Source organism: Hetaerina americana, unplaced genomic scaffold, assembly GCF_022747635.1.
Source record: "Hetaerina americana unplaced genomic scaffold, ioHetAmer1.1.p SCAF_9, whole genome shotgun sequence".
Classification (NCBI taxonomy): Eukaryota; Metazoa; Arthropoda; class Insecta; order Odonata; family Calopterygidae; genus Hetaerina; species Hetaerina americana.
Genome location: NW_027287538.1, coordinates 33614566 through 33634123, shown reverse-complemented (window position 1 = coordinate 33634123; position 19558 = coordinate 33614566). Strand labels below are relative to the sequence as shown.

Genomic DNA, 19558 nt, shown 5'->3' with positions numbered 1-19558 from the left:
TAATGTGATTCAATTGCCAAAATTGGAGGGGAAGCTTACTATCCATTAAATGTAGGGACTTCTGATAATAGCATAATAAAAGCATCAAGAGGGCCACAGTCTTTTTTTCTATGGTAGATGAGGAAGTGAATGTACTGTTGAAACTGAAATAGGAGTACCAGGTACTAAATATAGGTGAAAGCTGATAATTACTCTAATTTTGAACTGCCTATTGTTTTTGTACACTTTTTCTATTTGAAGATTTTTTTACTTGAGAATGAGGTTATTTTGTAAATGGGATGAGTAATGCTTTGTACATTTAGTATGATATGTTCCATATTCTTTAATAGGAAAGTATGAAGGAAGACGATTCTCCAAGGAGGCTATGTTTGGTGTGTGGGGATGTAGCATCAGGTTTCCATTATGGTGTTGCCTCATGCGAAGCATGTAAAGCCTTCTTCAAGAGGACTATTCAGGGTAAGTGATAAATAAAATTGTCCAAAGAAAGTGTGTTGATTTTGCTTTTTAACATATTTACTGCTCTACCTTCAAGGATGAATTATTTATGAGACGACAATACTAAAAAAGCAGAATATAGATAAACGGACAACATGCGTTGGATTAACAAAATCTGGAAAAAAAATAGGTTGACAATTATAGTAAAAATTTTTTGTGCAAATTGTCAGAATACAGGACTCATCAGCAATAGGCTATTTACTGTTAAGTTTCAGAAATTGGTTTTTATTTATTAAGTGATCATTTTTATAGGGACTCTAAAATTGTTAAAAGTGATTGGCGCTTCTGTATTTTATTTCATAATTACTAAAACTTCTAAAAAAATAATGGAAATGTATTATTGGCATTTGGATGGTGCCGTAAATCAGTGATTATGTCATTTAAGTATTTAATATTTAGCCATGGACCATGCATGCAATGTATATAATATTCATCTTATATTAGCAATACTTGAAAAGTATATGCATTATTTTACTTTACAGTGCGATTGAGTGCATTTTGAGCCAATTCGTCTGAATGGACAAGGTCTTTTCTTACACTTTCATATAGGAGTCATATATTTTTCATGCATTTTGTTCTTTAATAGTCCTTTTCACTTTATTTCACATCAAAAATATTCTTTGTATTCGGCAATAAAAACTAATCGTTTTAACTTCTCCCTGCATTGCTGAAAAATTCTGTTGCTGGTAAATGCTTCACACATTTTAGGAAAAATGTCCATCTTACCCGCTTGTTTTTTCCATGGATAATTTTTTTGTTTGTATGTTAGTGTAAATGAGAATCAGCATAAATGGAGGAACGAGGAGAACAAGCATTATCAAAAGTACTTAATACAAGCACATAAATATTGCAAAGTTTAGATGAGCTCAGAAAATGTTCTAGATTGGGGGATATTTTCTTATGAGTGCTTTGAATTCAAAAACATTATCCTCTGCCCTAAAATAAGGTACTTGCACTTGCTCTGCCATGTTGTTTTGTTCTCAAATTTTAATTTACGCCTTCCTTTGCAAGGTAAAATAATAATTTGGTATAATTTAATCAAATTATCAGTTTCATATAAAACTTTTATAAAACCAAATGAGATATTATCAGAATTTGTTATACCTGTACAAATGAAGTCATGGGCCGTTGCTTTTTGGATATTTTTTCACCAATCGAATAACAAGTCATAAACACAGTAATCAACCGGAAGGTTGGTGTGGTAGGTGATGGTAGAGTTCACCCAGTACTAAGCCGCATGGCGTGTAAAATTCACACGTAAGGGGGCCAGTTCCTTTCCCTGTGAGCTATAAGTTAGAAACTTAAAAATGTCTCCATATTCTTTGAACACAGTGGGAAGACCGTTTTTGAGTTTAGGTTTAGAGAACTCAACGGTCAAATTTATTGGGTGAATTTGGGTAGTATGAAATACCTACCATAAAACTACCAGGCCATGTGTGACACTGTTTTACAGTACCAAATTTCTCTGATGCTCTAGAATGAATCAATTGCGGTTTTTTGTGCCCTCAAAAATTTTCTTGACTTATTTTGCTTATTCCGTCTGTGAAAAAATACCTGCTCTCATGGCCTGTGAAAATAAAAATGCAGTCTAATAATTTTGCTTATTGACGATAAAGGGAAGTTGCATAAGAGAGTAAAACATTCTCTGAGGAACTTGAAAATCCAATTTAGTGTTTATTTCCAATTCAGCTTGTCACAAAAGATAACTTTTAGAGAACCTGATGGCAAACCAAATATGGCAATCAGGTTGTCTGTGAGCATGTTAGTCATAAGACTCCTTTATTGGGGAGAAGCCGATGGTTGGTCTGCAGTCATTCTTTCCTTTATAATGAGGTGGGTAAATTAATAAAGGTGGGATATTAAGGGAATGAAGTAAGGATGGAGAAAAACCATTAGGCATTAGCCTACTCCTAAATGAAAGGTGCCATGAGGTCTTTAGTTAAATATCCCATCTAACAGATGGCATACTTCACTTTGAGGTGCTCTTTACTTAATATGGATAAGGATCAGGAAATTCTGCTACCATTGGGATTTGAACCCAGGCCCTCAGGGTGGGAAGCCAGTATATTAGCTACTACACAATTACAATCCCTGAGGTGTTCATCAGCTTTGCATCTCTCAACCTGATCCTAATTTATCTCTACTGTTTTTTATCTCTGAATTGATAAAGGAAACATTGAGTACACATGCCCTGCATCAAATGACTGTGAAATCAACAAGAGGAGGAGGAAGGCATGCCAAGCATGCCGATTCCAGAAGTGCCTGCGGATGGGGATGCTGAAGGAGGGTGTGCGACTGGACAGGGTGAGGGGTGGACGGCAGAAGTATCGACGAAACCCTGACATCCCATACCAAATCCTTTCACTCCCTCCAAGCAAGCCGACGCTGGAAGGTGAGCTTAGTGATCCAAATATTTGTCAAGCAAGGTATTTCACAGTGCTGTTATTATAAAACCAATGGAAGCAAGGTGAAAAAGTTTGAATGTCGTGTCCAGATAATCATGGATATTTCCATCTCTCTGTTGAATGATCTTCCAGTAACTTAGTTTTTTTATGTTTTTAAAGTACTTGGAAGTTGAAACCATCAACCTGCCAAATTTTTCTTTCCCCTTAATTCTTTTTTTTAACTCATTATAAATTTTGATTTTACGTTTAAGTAATATTTGACATTTCAAATGCCGGGTATCCCTCAGATACCAGTGTAGAGGTAGAATTGCCATGTCATAATGAGAAGAGAGATTAGGAGTGTTCATTTTAATACCTGATTTATCACCCCTACAGAGAACAAGATGCTGGAGGTGCTGGCGTCATGCGAGCCTGAGGCACTGCAGGTGATGGGCGGTGGGAGTTCATTTGGCGATGGGATGGGTGGGGGGGGCATGGGCTCTCTCTCTTCCTCACCCTCCCCAACGTCTCCTTCTTCCTCCTCCTCGATATCGTCGCATGATGGCTATCGGACCATCAGCACTCTGAGCGATCTGTATGACAGAGAGCTTGTGGGCATCATTGGATGGGCCAAGCAAATTCCAGGTGGGAAAGAGTTATCAGAGTACATCAATATTCATTAAAATCAAAGTTTTCTTGCTGAGTAGCTGAGGATTTGGCTCCCAGTATGGTAGGCAATGTGAAGTGCATACCTATGTGAAAAAACCTGTTCACGTCCCTCATCCCTCTGCAGTTAAGACAATCCTGCAATGGGCGTAAGCTCTTAGGAAACTTCAAAGGGTGTGCTATAATTTCTTGCTGTCAATGAAAGGAGATAGTCAAGTTCTGTCTTCATGTCTTGTAGCAGGCAAGGTGCTAGCCAGACAGAGCATATCATTAATACTGTCAGAACCAGTGCAGTAACTTGCGAAGGGAGGCCAAGATATTTTAACTTCAGTAGTTTTTTCATAGGTTGCATTTAATTTTATGGACAAAAAACGTTTAAGCACATGAAAATACCATTCCTGTAACCTATCACAACTATGTATACATTATACGAGTAATGTGATACTTGTATACTTATTTTTTAACTGTCTTCACCCGAAACATTTCAAAGAAACAGGTTTTATGAGCATGGTTTTAGAAATAGCTTTTTATGAGTTCTATATCTGTAAAATTAAAGAAAAATAAAACAGCAATAATTGTTTCTTTGTAAAACAGTTGTGGTGCAGATATAATCTTGCCACTCATTTGTTTTTGTTGTTATTCATGTGGAATGCTTGCATCTGAAGACTCATTTGAGACGAGCTTTCGTAAGGAAATGATTACTGATTTAGTAGTATAGCTTATGTCTCATGTCCATGGTAGAATGGCCTTCAGCTTCCTCCAGTATTAGTTGCTGTTGTTTGAATGAACTCTACATAAAGCTGTGACCTTGGTGCTTATGACTGAGGGAATTTACATGAATGTATGACTCATTAAAATATTTCCCTCAAAGTTTCTTTTAATTTGTGATAAAGAAGCCAATTATTATTATTTCATTTTTTGATATATCAAAGCATTTTTATGCTTTTTTGAGTCCCAATGTTAGTTTCTCTTTCCGTCTCCATTCTGAATTTCTCTGCATTTGCCCACTTGTAGAGGTGAAAATTGCATTGATTTACTAATTAAGCTTCATATCCCAGTTCTGTTATGATCAAATTAGATGATTTATGCTGGTACTGAACATATGTAAACACAAAATGTTATTCAAGGAGGTTGTATTAATAAGAAAGCTCCTTGGTGTCCAGTCTCCTAAATGAAATATTATGTCTTTTTCAGGTTTTACAGATCTTTCCCTGAATGATCAGATGAAGCTTTTGCAGAGCACGTGGGCTGAAATTTTGACTTTAACCTTAGCATTTAGGTCACTTCCATCAAATGGAAAACTAAGGTTCTCATCAGACTTTCACCTTGATGGGAAGCAGGCCAAAGAATGTGGTGTTTTAGACCTTTATGAACATGTAAGTTTAAATTGTATTTTTGAAGTAATGTGCAACCTCTTTTGTGTACTTTTCTGGAGTATCTAGAAGAGAAATCCAGTGAAAACCCTGGGTATATCCTCTTTTTTCCCAGAGTAAATTGGTAATTACTCAGTTTTTTGGGTTTTGTTAGAGCCTTTTCATGGGGTAAATTCATTTACCCCATGTAAGTCTATCATCAAAGCCAAGGTGTAAACCATGTGTTGTTCATCATACGTAATCATCTCACCTTTTACCCCATATGTCATACCAGCAAACTGGTAACTTGTTTTTTAATCAGTATATTTTTCCTGTACATAATTTACTATCTTTGGCATTGGTTTGCAAATTCAATGGCAAATTACCCAAGTGGTGCCTATTGTAATCTTGTGCCATGGGGTTTCTTGCCCTAATGATTCAACAACCAATAAATGCACAGCCATCGGAGACATCAGACCTGCTACAGACTGTTCAAATAAGCATTAAGTGTTTACAAAAAATAATAATAATGATATAATCTGTATAATGAAATTGTCACTTTTATGCTGCTTAGTTTAAATAAAAGGCATTGTTCTCTTTGAATGGTCTCAAGCCATAATCAAAGGGTACCATGTACTTTTTAGCATGGTTTAGCTTTGCATAGCATACAGCTTAAATAAAATTTTGAGTTGTGACATGATCCTATGATAGGCAGTGCTTACTTTAAAATTATCAATATATTAGGTAGTGGAAACTTTCAGTGCTTTACATGCATTCCTTAAGATGTCTAGTGGCTAGACTACATTCATTAGGATTTGCTGAAGAGGTTCTCATCCTAGAAAGTAAAGAAAACCCTCGGACTTCAGAAGTTATGTACAATGTGGACATAACTTCATTGCATATAGTTTTCATGTTATGGGTGTTATAATTGGATAATTATGGTAATATGCTTTTGATGTTGAGTGGAATACCATAGTGATAGAGCCTGAAAAAGAGGGATTGGCTTTGGTATCTGGTGAACATTTCTCATACCAGAAGAGGGGTTTGCATCCCAAATTTTGTCAAATAAAGATAGTAATTATGTATTATATTCAGTTGATTTCCCATTTGGCAGTGCTTGACATAATGAGTCACTACATAATGCTATCAAATTCTTGCCAAATGGCCTGAAGTCATGAAATGTATGGATAAAACTGAGCAAGTGTGGGGATCGAGATGGTGTGGTGGCTAATGTACCGGCTTCTCACCCAGAGGGCCTGGGTTCAATTCCCAATGGCGGAAGATATTTTTGAGTGGTATCCTAATCCCTACTTGAGGTGCTTTGTGGAGAGCACTTTGAGTGAGTACACCACTTGCCAAATGGGACGTTAAACTGTGGACCCTTTAGCGCCTTTTGTTAAGAGTCAGCCAATGCTGATGCCAGGTTTATCTCCACCCTTTATCCTTTACTGGCCATCCCTAATGGTGCAAATGAACGCAGCTGTCAGTTGCCTCTCATAAAACCTACTACTGCTGAACAAGTCTTGCATAAATATTGTTTCATGTCTGTCAGTTGGGTTTCATCGGGAGAATATTTGGTACTGATTTCACTAAAATGAAATGCAATATATTTTTAAAGTTCACTCAAAAGTATATTAATGGAATACTGTGAAAAAAATTACCCTTTACTTTCTCTTCGCAGTGCATCCAAATTGTGGAGCGCCTGGAAAGGTTGGGTGTGGTGAAAGAGGAGTACTTTATCATGAAGGCCCTCGTTCTTGCCAATTCAGATGTCAAAGTTGACGAGTTCTCATCCCTCAAAAAGCTCCGAGACAGCATAATGTCTGCGCTCAGTGATTGTGTTGCAGTGATTAGGTGAGGCATTTGCTAACCTTACTTTCTCTTAAATGTACAAATTAACCCTTACTTTTTCAGCACTCACATTAAATTCTTTAATCAAATATTGTTCTCATTCTCCGCTTGCCTTTTTTTTTAGAAAGTTTTTTTTAATATGTTAAGCATTTGATAATTTTAAAGACAATAACACTTGAGTGAATTAAGTTTGTTTTTATGTAAACAATGTTTATTGTTTATTGCTTATCTCTTTTAGTATAAGTTGATGGTTATATACATTAATGGTGGATATCTTCAGTTAACCCATCATAAAGGCAGTAAAATCTGCGCATATATGACCTTACTTTGGCTGTAACTTTTATCCAATTGTACATTTCCCCTTAGCAGCAGAGCGTCGAAATAACGAACTTTCAATTTTCCCCATGCATGGCCAGTCAAAAAAATAATGTCCTAAATGTCATCACAGATGATATTTGGGACATTATTGTTGCTAAATACTCAAGTTCATTGAGTAAATTTTAATTATCAAAAGAGTATTTTTCAGCTTTACATTAACTCATAATGCATGTGGAATATTTGGCCCAGGAAAAGTGCCCTTTTTCTGGTAACTGGACTATTAATAGAAGTTAAGCTTTCATGGTGATCAGGATGGGAGACATTTCTTGATTTAAGCATGATGAATGTGAAGTGCCAAAGTACTGTAATAATGAATTTGCACATGTGCTCCGGCAGCAAGTGTCCTAATGGTCATCCTAATTGAATCTCTTATCACTTTTTTCAAGGCCATCTACCTCCACATACCACTTGCAGCAACTCCTCCTGTGCTTGCCCTCGTTGCGACAGGCAGACCAAGTGCTCCGAAGGTTCTGGACGGATATCCGGAGGGAAGGCAAAGTGCCCATGAACAAGTTGTTTGTGGAGATGCTAGAGGCCTACTTCAGATAATATGGCAGTGGTTCTAATCCACTTGGGCTCTTGTAATAGGAAAATGAATAAACACTTTAGAGGAGGAAAGTGTGCATTGTGGCACATGTGTCCAGGGATGATGTGTGTGCTTGATAGAAGGAAAAAGGGCATTCTCTACCTCTGCGCAATGAAATCTGTGGGAGGTATGCATACTGTGGAGTTTAAACATAAATATTGTTGTCATTCTGTGACAATTATGTCATGTTATGATATTGTAAAGAGTTACTTGGTCTCTGGGGATTCGATTCCCTGAGCATTGTTGTTGATCACCACCTTCTCTCATATAGAGAGGTTCAATGATTTGCTTACTTGGTGGCTTCACTACAGAGAGCCATTATTAATCCTGTTATATTCAGTAGAGGTAAGAAGTGGCTTAGCGGGTGATGGAGTTGTTGTTGTACAGGGGAAGGTGTGATGAGGGCTTCCTCATTACCTTTTCTTTGAACTGGTGTATGTAACTAAGAAATGCAAACATTAGGTGGAAGAAGCTCTTTCAACTAAAGACTGAATGTACAAATAATAATTACAATGCGATAGAGTTATGTTAAAAATGTTGGGATATGACTACTGAAGTACTGCTGACTGGTAGGAGCTAGGATGTAAAGAGAAGGCTGATGGGTAGTCTTTATTATAAATATTATTGTAAATTTCTTTGAGTGAATGCTGAAGTGTGATTGCCGAGGTTGATACTGTTCAACTTCAAGAAGAATGTCTTGTGAAAATAATGCTGGTTGGCTGTGGCTAGCTAGTTCAGGTTGTGGCACCAATGTTCATAATTGACAGTTTATTTTTTGAAAGGGGTGTTTCTCAAGTCTCATCGAATCAAGTAATCCCAATTAACTTATAAGCATTAATGTGTGGTTTAATTTTATTGTAGAGGTATCACTTGTCTGGGATACCATGCGTGCAAGCAGATTTGTGAGTTGAAATAGGGAATAGAAATTTTAGTGGTCTTCTGTTCATATTCCTTAAGCTATATAGTTTATACAAGGAGTTTGGGGTGAGCGTTGTTGCTTTTAAGCTTATCAGAAAGTCTACAACTACAATTGGTTGTTGCTTGTTATTGCAATAATAGATCACTGATTAAGTTTTGTTGTCTCTATTGGAATCTTAATGCAGTCATATGTTTATCTTTTAAAGACTGAAAATAGGTAATTCTTTGCTGTTGAATTCATACGTATGTATATGTGGAAAAGCTATAGGAAAGTGTACAAACATCTTTGCCAAGTTCTGTTTTATTGTACATTACTAATGAAGTACCAGTTTGATTGCTGTAGCTATTATTATTCTGAATTTACTCATGTTCATTTATCAAAATGCTGAGCAAATATTTCCGTATTAATTTAAACTGATCTTTCAGTATTTGGAAAGGTTGAATGGAATATTCAAAATGGTCTAATCTTAAAGGAAGTAACCTAGTAATTACATCATAAAACATTCTTAAGCTGTATGAAAAATTTTATTTTCATTGAATTTTGTGGAGAAAGTATATATTTTGATGGAAGTCTGCAGTTTCTGTAGGTGTTGTTCCCCAGTAATCCCATCAGAGTATGACTGTTAATCGCACAATAAATTGACTCAGGATAGCATTCTTTGAAATGAGTGAATTTTATTTTATTGTGTGCAGGACCTCATTGATACTCATGCTCTTAATTGCCAGGTCTGCCTCAGCCACTGTGGAAGAATATTAATTTTTCAATTTTAGAATTTTATTATTGATTAATAATGGACAGAACTAAATAAATCCATACCTGAGCTTAAATAGAACCCATAAATTGTTTTGCTATTGATGGAATAAAAGTTATTGTCTGCATAAAGGTGAACTTAAATAAGATTCAATGCCATGTTCCACAGAAATACATATAAAAAGGACAAATGTATATTTTTGTGGTAACCATGAAGTGAATTTCTAAAATTTAGAGTGTACTTTTTTACTCACATAATTATGCAAAAAAAATTACAATACTTAGGTGCATTAGTCAGTAGTGGTGGGTTGACTCTGATATTGATGTTGAAAAATTTATGCGTGTGGTCGCAGATAATGTTTTTATTGTTGACTCTGAACTGGAAAGGGAGAAAATTAATAATTTAAATTTTAAAAATGATTACAGATCAGGGAATTCAGGAAAATATCTGGCAGAAGTAATTGAATGGCCATGAAATTCCTCTGAGAAGGTTTCACTGAAAGATAAGTTGGTTGTAGCATAGCATAAAATTTATGAAGCATATGTTTCATTTCTCTCATTTAATATTTTTCATGAAAAAATTATTCTTTAGCTATTGATTTGGATCACCTTTGGCAGTTACAGTGATGTAAGTATCATTCAAATCACATTAAATTTCTTCTGTACATTCTTGAGTCTGACTTCTATTGTGGGCATCTTTGATTTTGAATGTCTTTTCAGTAGTTTTTGAAGAAAATTTGAAGACATTTGGCTAATCAGTAAAGGGAGAAGTAAACAAAAGTTGTTTGAAAACAAGTCATTAAGGAAGGAAATGTTCACCAGAAGCTGTAGGGCAGTGTCTATTGTGGAACATTTTATTTGTTAGAAGTGTAATGGAAAGGCATTCATTGTTGTCTAATTTGTACAGCAAACACCGACATGCTTCTCAAACCAAAGATATGAAGCTTAATATTTGTCACCAATGGATTCATTTTTACTTAGAAAAAATATATATCAAAAAGCCCATTCTAGATACCCATTAGAAGGAATTTATCTTAACTTCAAAACTTTGCATTCTGAGGAATTCTCTGATCAAAGATTGATGTTCCACAGTAATTGCCCTGTAGCTGTTCACTGTTCAAAAGTGGATGTGTTACTAAGGAAATGCTCATCAATACATCCGATGACATGCTTTAAGTGGTGGCATTTTTACATTCAGTCCTGCAAAATTGATTCAGTATCTAGCTTAAAAATATTTTCCCCATCCACTGTTAGATGACTCTTATTTATGATTAAATTACTACTGACATATTTGTGACTAAAAACAACATATACTTTCAGTAAAATATTTTAGAATCATGTATAACTGCCATCTAAGGTTTTCTTCCCTTACGGTTCAGTCTCTATGTTTAATCTTTATAGTTCATTAACTAATAAAAAAATAAAACATTGAATGCAAGCAATGATAAAGATTGCTGAAAAAAATGAAATTGGTAAGGTAAAATTTTGCTTATAGTGCATATTTATGCCTTTTTGAAGTGTGAAAGAGCTAGCTCATGGTGAACAGTTTATTTTAGCACTGGAAATTTCGATGATGTAATTTTAACTGGGCTCAGATATCACATCAACCCATTACTATGGATAAGACTAAGCTTTTACTGTTAAGAATGATTGATGCATGCATTGGTTAATTGAATATTTTAATGTTGACTGATGAAATTCTTTTTCCCTCCAATTTTTGTGATAGCATGCAGCATTATGTCAGTGCCATGCTACTTGCCATGCTTACCATAAAGAAAGACGAGGCTATACAAAAATGTCTGAACTATAAGAGTCACGAGGGGTTGTGTCAAATAGCTTTATGTGCTGAACGAAAATGTGCAATTTAATGTTGTGATGAATACAAATTTTGTTTATCTACAGGAATGCGTCTCTTTTCAACAACAGAGCATTGAAATAAATGTAAGAGGAACACAGTAACAATAATAATTGCATCAGAACATGGATGCGGTGTAGATGATTCAATCAAATCTTTGTTAGTGTGCATATTCATGTTTTGTTGGCAAATCATGCTTTGTATTGTCAGTGAGAAACTTTTAAATTTAAAATTTATATGCCAGTTCGTACTGCAGAAACTTAATGAAAGTCTCACATGGATAGATTTTGGGAGTAAAACATTTAGTAATTGCAAAAATGTAGCTTGGATCTCGTCATTATTTTACTGTTGTAATAATTTTAAACTCTTTTCTATGGGAAATATGGAATGGTGTGAATTAACTTGTTGAAGTTGTGACTTCTCCCTTTAAGAAGACTTCATGTTTTTCATCCAAACTTAAAAAGCATTTAATATACATACACGTTGATCAATTTGAATTGTGGTTTGAAATGTGATGGTAGAGCTCACGGTACACTGAGCCATTTATGGCATGTGAAATTCACACTTCAGGTTAAGGGGCCACTTGAGGTTTCCTAGTAATATCTGGAATCCCAAGAACTCACCCTGATTGGGTGCAGCTAAGGATACCCAAAGGCATCGGATCAGAATCAAACCTGCCTGCCCCTTGATAGAGAGGCCAGCTAATTCTTTTGAAGGAATTGGAAACATGCTTGAAAAATCTGAAATTGAGGGATAATACTTGGACTTCTGGAGAATTAATATGATTTTCCTGCAAAATTGATAATTCAGAGTAGAAGGGAAAAAATACTTGTATTTTCTTTCTTTGAATTTAATATGAATGACTAATCTAGAAATTTTTTTAAACTAGTGGGTTTCAATAGGTAATATATTCTGAAAGAAGGGAAAGAATGTTGCATCACTTCTCTTTATATTGAAAGACCATTTGTACAGTTAAATGGGCAAAATGCGATTCAAGCTGCAAAACAACTGCCGAACTACGGGGTCCTAAAATTGAGTAGTAATCATTAGGCACTTAATTCTTGTCGTGAGAATATCAGAGTGGATAAATACTCCATCGGAGGAATGATTTGATTCAGTTCTGTCCAGGGGAATATGATGATATATTTAATCATCTAAGAATAGCAATGTCTAACGTATTACATTAGGAAAACATGGTTGTGAAATAGTAACACAAAAACTTGAAAGAAGAATTTTTTATGTTGAAAACCTGGAATCAGAAATTATCAAATTACTGGCCATATTTCTTGGCTATAGCCCTATATTATACCCACTGTATTTCCTCATACTGTGATATGAATACTCATTTCCTATTGTTCACCTCTTTTTGATTATTAGAGTCATAAAATTGTAGTGTGTGCTTTTAATTTTATGAAGAAAACTAGAAACCATATTCACTATTGAAATGACTCCAAGAGAGTCTTCAGGAAGCAATATGTAAAGATCACTTCATACATTGAGTATATACATTCATTTTGTTGATGTTGCCAGTCATTAGAATCTTTAAAGGACCCTTTCATAATAGATGTTTCTACAGTTAATTGTACTCTAGTATCTGAAAAGCAGGGGCAATTTCCCAAAAAAACTGTATGCTCATTAAGAATCCACACTGCAAAAAATAATATCCAATGGATATCCACATTATACAATTCATATCAGTGGATATGTTATGTGTATACATTTGACTTCCAGCTTTAGACGATTGTTGAAATGGAATTGATGCACATTGCCCAGTAAAATTATATCTCATGTTAATTTCCTAAAAATGATTTTTCTTAATTAAATGCATGTAAAACCTGGATGATACATCTGAAGCCACTCCACCATGTATACAATGTATATACGAGATATACGCAATGTATATTCATATGTGAACATTTATGCTTTAATATTGAAGGATATTTGGATATCCATTGTTTGTAATCTGTGTATCCAATGGATATTATGGATATCTACCGTGGTTATGCATTGTATATACAATGGATGAGCTTGTGCTGTGTGGGTAGGCAGTTGATAGCCATGGAGTACATAGAAAGTTTATGTGCCTGTAATTTTAATCCAAAGAAATCATTTTCTCACATTCTTTCATATACATTCATATATTTTTGGGTATTCTTCTCATTTAAAAATTCAGGCATGCATTTCGTAAAAGATGAATGATTTTTTTTTTAAGTTTTACTCTGTCCAAGTCTCCCAATATTTTATTTCTCACTCAGCTAGTGAAACTCCAGTCATTTTTCAGCATAATACCTCTTGTCTCTACCCAGTTTAATTTGTTTCATCAGTGAAAACTTTTAATTTCACTATTCCCTCTAAATTTCCCTCTAAATTATTCCATAATGTTTAAATGTGTGTTTATTAACTAGTGAAAATTAAATGCATTTACATTAACTGAGAGCTTTTATTAGCTCCTAATTTTTATACATGGTGAAGGCTATCCAGGAATGACTCATAATGAATGGGGGAAGAGTGGCAAGAAAGGTTATGTAGACGTGGTCGAGCATGCTTAGAAGGAATGGAACTTTTCCTTATCCTTAAATTAGTTAAAGTTAATTAACACATCATGATGCTTGTATTGTGGTAGATCCAAAATTGCTCGAACTGAGTGACATAACCCTAAATGATGAATAGGCAGTAATATCGTTGATTTTCATTGACCATGCCTATCTATTGGAGGACCATTATAATATCGTAGCTGTCTTTCTTTATGGTAAATATGGTGAATATACTTCAAATTCTATTTGTTTAAATATCTGTTTGAGTGTAAACTCTAGTATTTCAATATTTTTCATCTGCATTAAGCAATAAGAGAATGACAAAATAGGCAAATGTGTTGACATCCATGTGGCTTAAACTTGCCAATGCAAATATTGAAATGTCAAATACAACATTAAATTTAGTTTTCATAGCTGTGATATGGAATGTGGGGTACATAACTCACAGAATAACAGGTACCACCGATTACATAGTATTTTTGCATTTTCTAGCAAAGCCAACATGTTTTGTTATAATGGCCATTAAAGTGAAGGAATGATTATTAAAATTTCCAACTCCCTTGTCTTTATCATTGAAACTTTTTTGTAATGCATCTGATGCCTCATGTATTAGCAAGCTCATCTTCCACAGGGCACACAAAATGAATACAAATTAAACAAAAGGTACAAACTGTCCTCTGGGGCATATTTAAATGAGAATCATAAAGTTATTAAAAATGTTCTTGATATAATTTATGAAAAGTTGGTTTAAAATTTCCAGGCTGGATGTAGGTTGTTCTGAAGTTAATGATTGTGTATCATATTTATCTTATTATGTGTTGCATGTAATAGATATATAAATATATGTTTATATATGCAAATATATACATTAATATATATATATATATATATATATATATAATATTCAAATATAGAAGATGTATTCACCCTGGTATACTTCAGTAATTGTATGAATAAAGAGAAAAACTCCATTATTTAGGTATATGATAGAGTAATTCATCCAAAGCCACTCTTTTTTTCAAGAAACTATGCAATTCATACTTTTTTGAGAATCCAGCTACAAATTGAAGATATCTGGCAGCAGTTTACATCTTGATTGTAAATCTATGCAATTGTCTGCCAGTCATTAGAAATCATTTCATAATTTGTCCATGGTTTGGGACCTGGTAAAAATTGATACCTTATTGGAATAAAAAAATTATTTTTGTAAAGATGCAGCTCCTTTTTTGTCTTGTTATGTGGCATATCTTGCTAAGAAGTCCTAAATTACCTTTACTTTCGTTTTAGACACAATATTTATTGATAATTCCAATAAATTTCTGTTGAGGGTCAATTTTTGAGAAAATCTGTCATGTAGTATCTAGTTAGCTTTAGTTGAAATGGGTCATCTCGTGATAGAAATACTTTATGCAATCTAACTTGATGTTCTACACCTTTGTTTAGTTAACCTCATATTCTATGGATTTAATGGTGTTTGTTTCAATTTAACAGTGAATCAATTTTTTTGGAAAGGAGAAATAATGGCATTATTACGTTAATTGTTAGTTTTAGGACAACTCGGGAATAAAAAGTATGGACTTGTCCATGCATTGAATTTTATTTTCGCTGTTTGCAAAATTAGATGAATATACTTGCAATTTCTTTTTAATCTAAATATTTTGGATTACTTTTGTGACCAATAGAGACCAAAATGTAAGAAATCTCGTCAGAACCATATGCAGAATGTTCAGATGGGGTTGGAGTACTACAATGGTAAAAGATATGTTTTTATTTTTTGTGAAACATAAAGTGTTGTTACATGCTCGTTAAGATTCTTGAAAAGTTTGAAAAATTGAGAAGATGAATTTTGGACTCGAGATGCTTATTGAATAGTGGTATTAATGATAGAATTTTTTAAATGAAAGATGTTTTTATGTTGAAAGATTGTCATCACAAGTTTCATTATTCATCCTTTCCTAAGACTTGTTTATCTTTTCAGCTATTTTACAATTTGGATGGAAAGTTTCTACTGATTTATAAATGATTTCTTATTGACAATTAATCCTTCAATTGCAGATTTGAAAAATTTAGTCGTTTTTCGATAACATCCCAGTTCATCTTTGTATAGAATACACTTGGCTTATGAAGTGATTGAAAGCAAAATTGTTCATTAAGCCTGTAGTACATGCTTTTAAAAGCTCTGATATCTTTAGGACTTCTAAGCAAGATTGTAATTGTTGATGTTAAAGTGAATGAAAACTGTATTTGGATTGGGAGGTATGTTGAGAGAGAGAGAGAGTGTGTGTGTAAAGAAAATCCTCATTTTTGTGATGGAATTGTGAAGAGATTGAAATTGTATTTTGTTTTGCTTTTATCTTTGAATTGTGAGGCAATGGTCTTGAAAGTAAAAGAGTGCTTATTTCAACGTCGTTATACAGTTCTATGTGCATGGATGGAGAAAATTGTGGCAGAGGCAAAATCCGCTGTGAAAATTGTGCAATTTCTGAAGATAGGCATCAACTTTGTGTTTTTTTGGTATCTTTAAGGAGAGTGGAAATACAGACTGAAATGAAGTTGTTTTGTTACACCTGTGGTTTATTAATTGCATACCATGGTGTAGATCTTTGTGGTTGAGCCAAAATGGTGAGACTATTTGACCTCTTCTGACTCATTGGCAGAAACAGACTGCTCGGCACATTGAAAAAATTGGAGGATTGGTTGTGGCATGAGAATGTGTGTCTACTAACTAATAAAATATTTTCTTCTTGTGGAAAATACTCTTGTTAGCTGTTAGCATGAATAAGTAAGTTATATTAACAGCTTATTTGGCACGTAAAACAAAATATAGTACACAACTGATGGTGGTGCACACAGCCATTGAGTAGTTGTGGATATAGTGGAAGCATAGTGACAAAAGCATTATTTTGTATACTACACCTCTAGTATTCCTTATTCTTTTGTATTGTAGGGAGACAAACTAGGGTTTTGGCACTTGAGAGATCACGTGCCATAGGGAGGAAAATGGCTTGAGGGGGTAACGGGAGGATTTTCTATTTCCCTAGTGCAGGTTGAAGGAGCAGAAATTTTGAAATGCATTGTGGTTTTTAATGACTTATTATTTTTTTAAAGTGATGATGAAATTGGGTAAACAAATGAAATGTTATTTTCTACTGCAGCACCGATATTAGGAACAATTTTATTTCTGGTAAATAAAGAATACAGACAGGCTGGGTAAGAAATCGAATTATTACCTGCTCTTTCCCTGAGGGGTGAAGTGAGAGGAATGTTGAGAACTAAGTGGTTTAGTATGTGAATCTATTGACAGGCAATCGTCGAGAAATACATGAAAAATGCCCTCCACCATAATAAGTGATCAAAGTAGGTGCCTTCCTCCTTCCAAGGCCTTTTTCCATGCATTGGCTTGAGAACTGAAGCTGTAGTTGGTTAAATACAACACTGATGTTTTGTCTAGAAAGGTGCACTTTATGTTATGCATGTGAAAACCTTGTGTGTAAAAAAATAATGTGGTTTCGGTCATGCTATGAATCTCTAGATATCTATTAATAATTGGGAGGATCATCAATTGTTCCATTTTCCTCAAAATTTGATGATTAAATTAAGGCACAAACTTAAACAGTCATCAAGATACTTTTTTTCCCGTTTCTTCAAGATACCCATTCAGACTAAACTTGAGCTTTAAATTTCCGTGGGCATGGGATACATTTTGAAGGTACTTCATATTTGTGCCCAAATTGTCCCTGATGTGTCTTTTTTTATTCTACAAAGGCATTATGTTTTTGTCATTAAGTTTGATTACCTTGTAAATTGTACGTATGATTTGTGGAGTTCATTGCTTTATGAAGATTGGTCAAAATTTTGTTAAAAAGTAGAATGAAATTTTGCTATGATAGAAATGTTAGCCTCATAAATGTATTTGATTCACTATGTGTAGGGAATCATTACTTTTAAGGATATTCACTCAATAAAATGGCCACGAAGGCCTTTCTCTTCTGTGTTGAATGTGGAAGTTCTGTGTCAGTGGAATGAGGTGTCGTTTTGACTTGTTAGCTGGTGATAGGTCTGAATTGAGGCAATATTATGGAAGTGTTACTTGAAGTGAATTCTCTCAACTGAATTGGGGAGAATATATTCACAGCCTGAGTTGACAACTAAAAAGTGCTGTTAATTGTTTTAGAACAATATGTGATTGTAATTGAATAAATATATTTTTGTTTCAGAAATGTGATGATTTAATCTTGTAATAGGTTCCTATTTGTAGTTCCAGTTCACCTATTTGAATTTGACTGATTTTTTCCATTTGCTGTTTTTCTCCGAAATATAGTTAAATATTTTTTCAAGATTAAATGGAATGACCACAATCAGGTCAGAAGAAATACAGCATCATCAAAGTAACAATTAAAATACTCTTCAACCAAATGAAATGGCCTGGATACCAGCGAGGAGAAAATTGCTTTGAAAAATCTGTGTTACACTCACTATTCTGGTCGTCTTACGTCAGATGTACAAATTGTGAGATCTTGGAATTTTTAACTAGTTCAAGAAAATTCTGCTATATTCACCTGGTTTCTGGACTCTTCTCTCATGGTATTTAAATAAATTCTTTTTGAGTCAGTTATTTGTTCTGTGTGGTTGCACATGAATAGGCACTGAAATATGTTGATAAATGAATTAATGAATATCATGTACTCCTGCTAAAGAACTGACAATGAGCCAATGCTTATGAACATGATTTGAGAAATATACAAGTCACAGTAAGTGCCTGTGAAGATATATCTCATTCCAGCATTCCTAAGTAGTAGTAGTATTTAGGCGACCAACAGCTAAGGTCATTTGTGCCATTAGGGATGGACAGGAAAGGATAAAAGGGTGGAGAGAAACCCGGCATCGGCATTAGCCTACTCTTTACGAAAGGCACCAAGGGGTCTGCAGTTTAGTGTCCCATCTGACGGATGGCGTACTCACTCAAAGTGCCCTCCACAAAGCACCTCAAGTTGGTATCGAGATACGACTGAAAAATATTAGACACCACCAGGATTCAAACCCAGGCCCTCTGGGTGGGAAGCCCGTGCAATAGCCACTGCACCAACTCGATCCCCTCCAACATTCCCAACCAACACATCCTGCCATAGTGTCAAGAAAGGTCATCCAAAGCCGGTATGACCCAGCAAAAAAGTAAGCCTTGTCCCAATGTCTAATTTGTTTTGTAACAGTGTCTGATGGCTGCAGGAAACCATCTCACCTTCAGTGAAACTTAAAAGCAAAGCATGCAATATGATGAAACTAGACTCATTATTTTTTGCTGAAAAAAGCTTAGTAAGAAGGAAATAAAATCTTTTTCTACTTATAATGTTATATTAGTTGGATTGTAACTTAAACATAGTTTACAAATACTACATGTGATAATCACACATGGAAAAAATTTGTTCTGCTTTTTTTTGCTGAAAGAGGAAGTGAAGAAGATTTCATGGTGGAATGAGGCAGGTGATGCTGATCAATATTAAATAATACAGAAATGCCAATGGGACAACTGATAAGAGCATGAATGTATAGTAGATAGCTAAAATACTCGTAGAAGTGTGGGTGGTCACAAGAGGAGAGAAGGGGAAATGCTTTGGCCCAACCCTTTGGGTGGATTATCTATGATTAAGCTATATTCAGGTGTTTTTCAGTGATTTTGAAACACTAATGAACAAGTTGTTTTATCATCATAGCCTTATATTTCTCATTTGTAGAGGTACATTTTTTCTTTTTGAGCACATTTTCGTTCCTTTCAGTCATGCAATTCCTG

The 19558-nt window shown here is 34.6% G+C and overlaps 1 protein-coding gene across 2 annotated transcripts in view; it reads left to right on the top strand.

Annotated features, from left to right (window-relative positions):
- ERR (estrogen-related receptor) overlaps nucleotides 1-17990 on the top strand; it is a 333703-nt gene extending 315713 nt beyond the window's left edge. For both annotated transcript variants that reach the window (XM_071597615.1, XM_071597613.1), the window contains 6 exons: nucleotides 330-456; nucleotides 2666-2887; nucleotides 3276-3524; nucleotides 4740-4921; nucleotides 6579-6751; nucleotides 7513-17990. In XM_071597615.1, coding sequence (XP_071453716.1) covers nucleotides 330-456; nucleotides 2666-2887; nucleotides 3276-3524; nucleotides 4740-4921; nucleotides 6579-6751; nucleotides 7513-7675 — 1116 coding nt within the window. In that variant the 3' untranslated portion in view covers nucleotides 7676-17990. The remainder of the gene's footprint in view (nucleotides 1-329; nucleotides 457-2665; nucleotides 2888-3275; nucleotides 3525-4739; nucleotides 4922-6578; nucleotides 6752-7512) is intronic.
- The last annotated feature ends 1568 nt before the right edge of the window (nucleotides 17991-19558 follow it).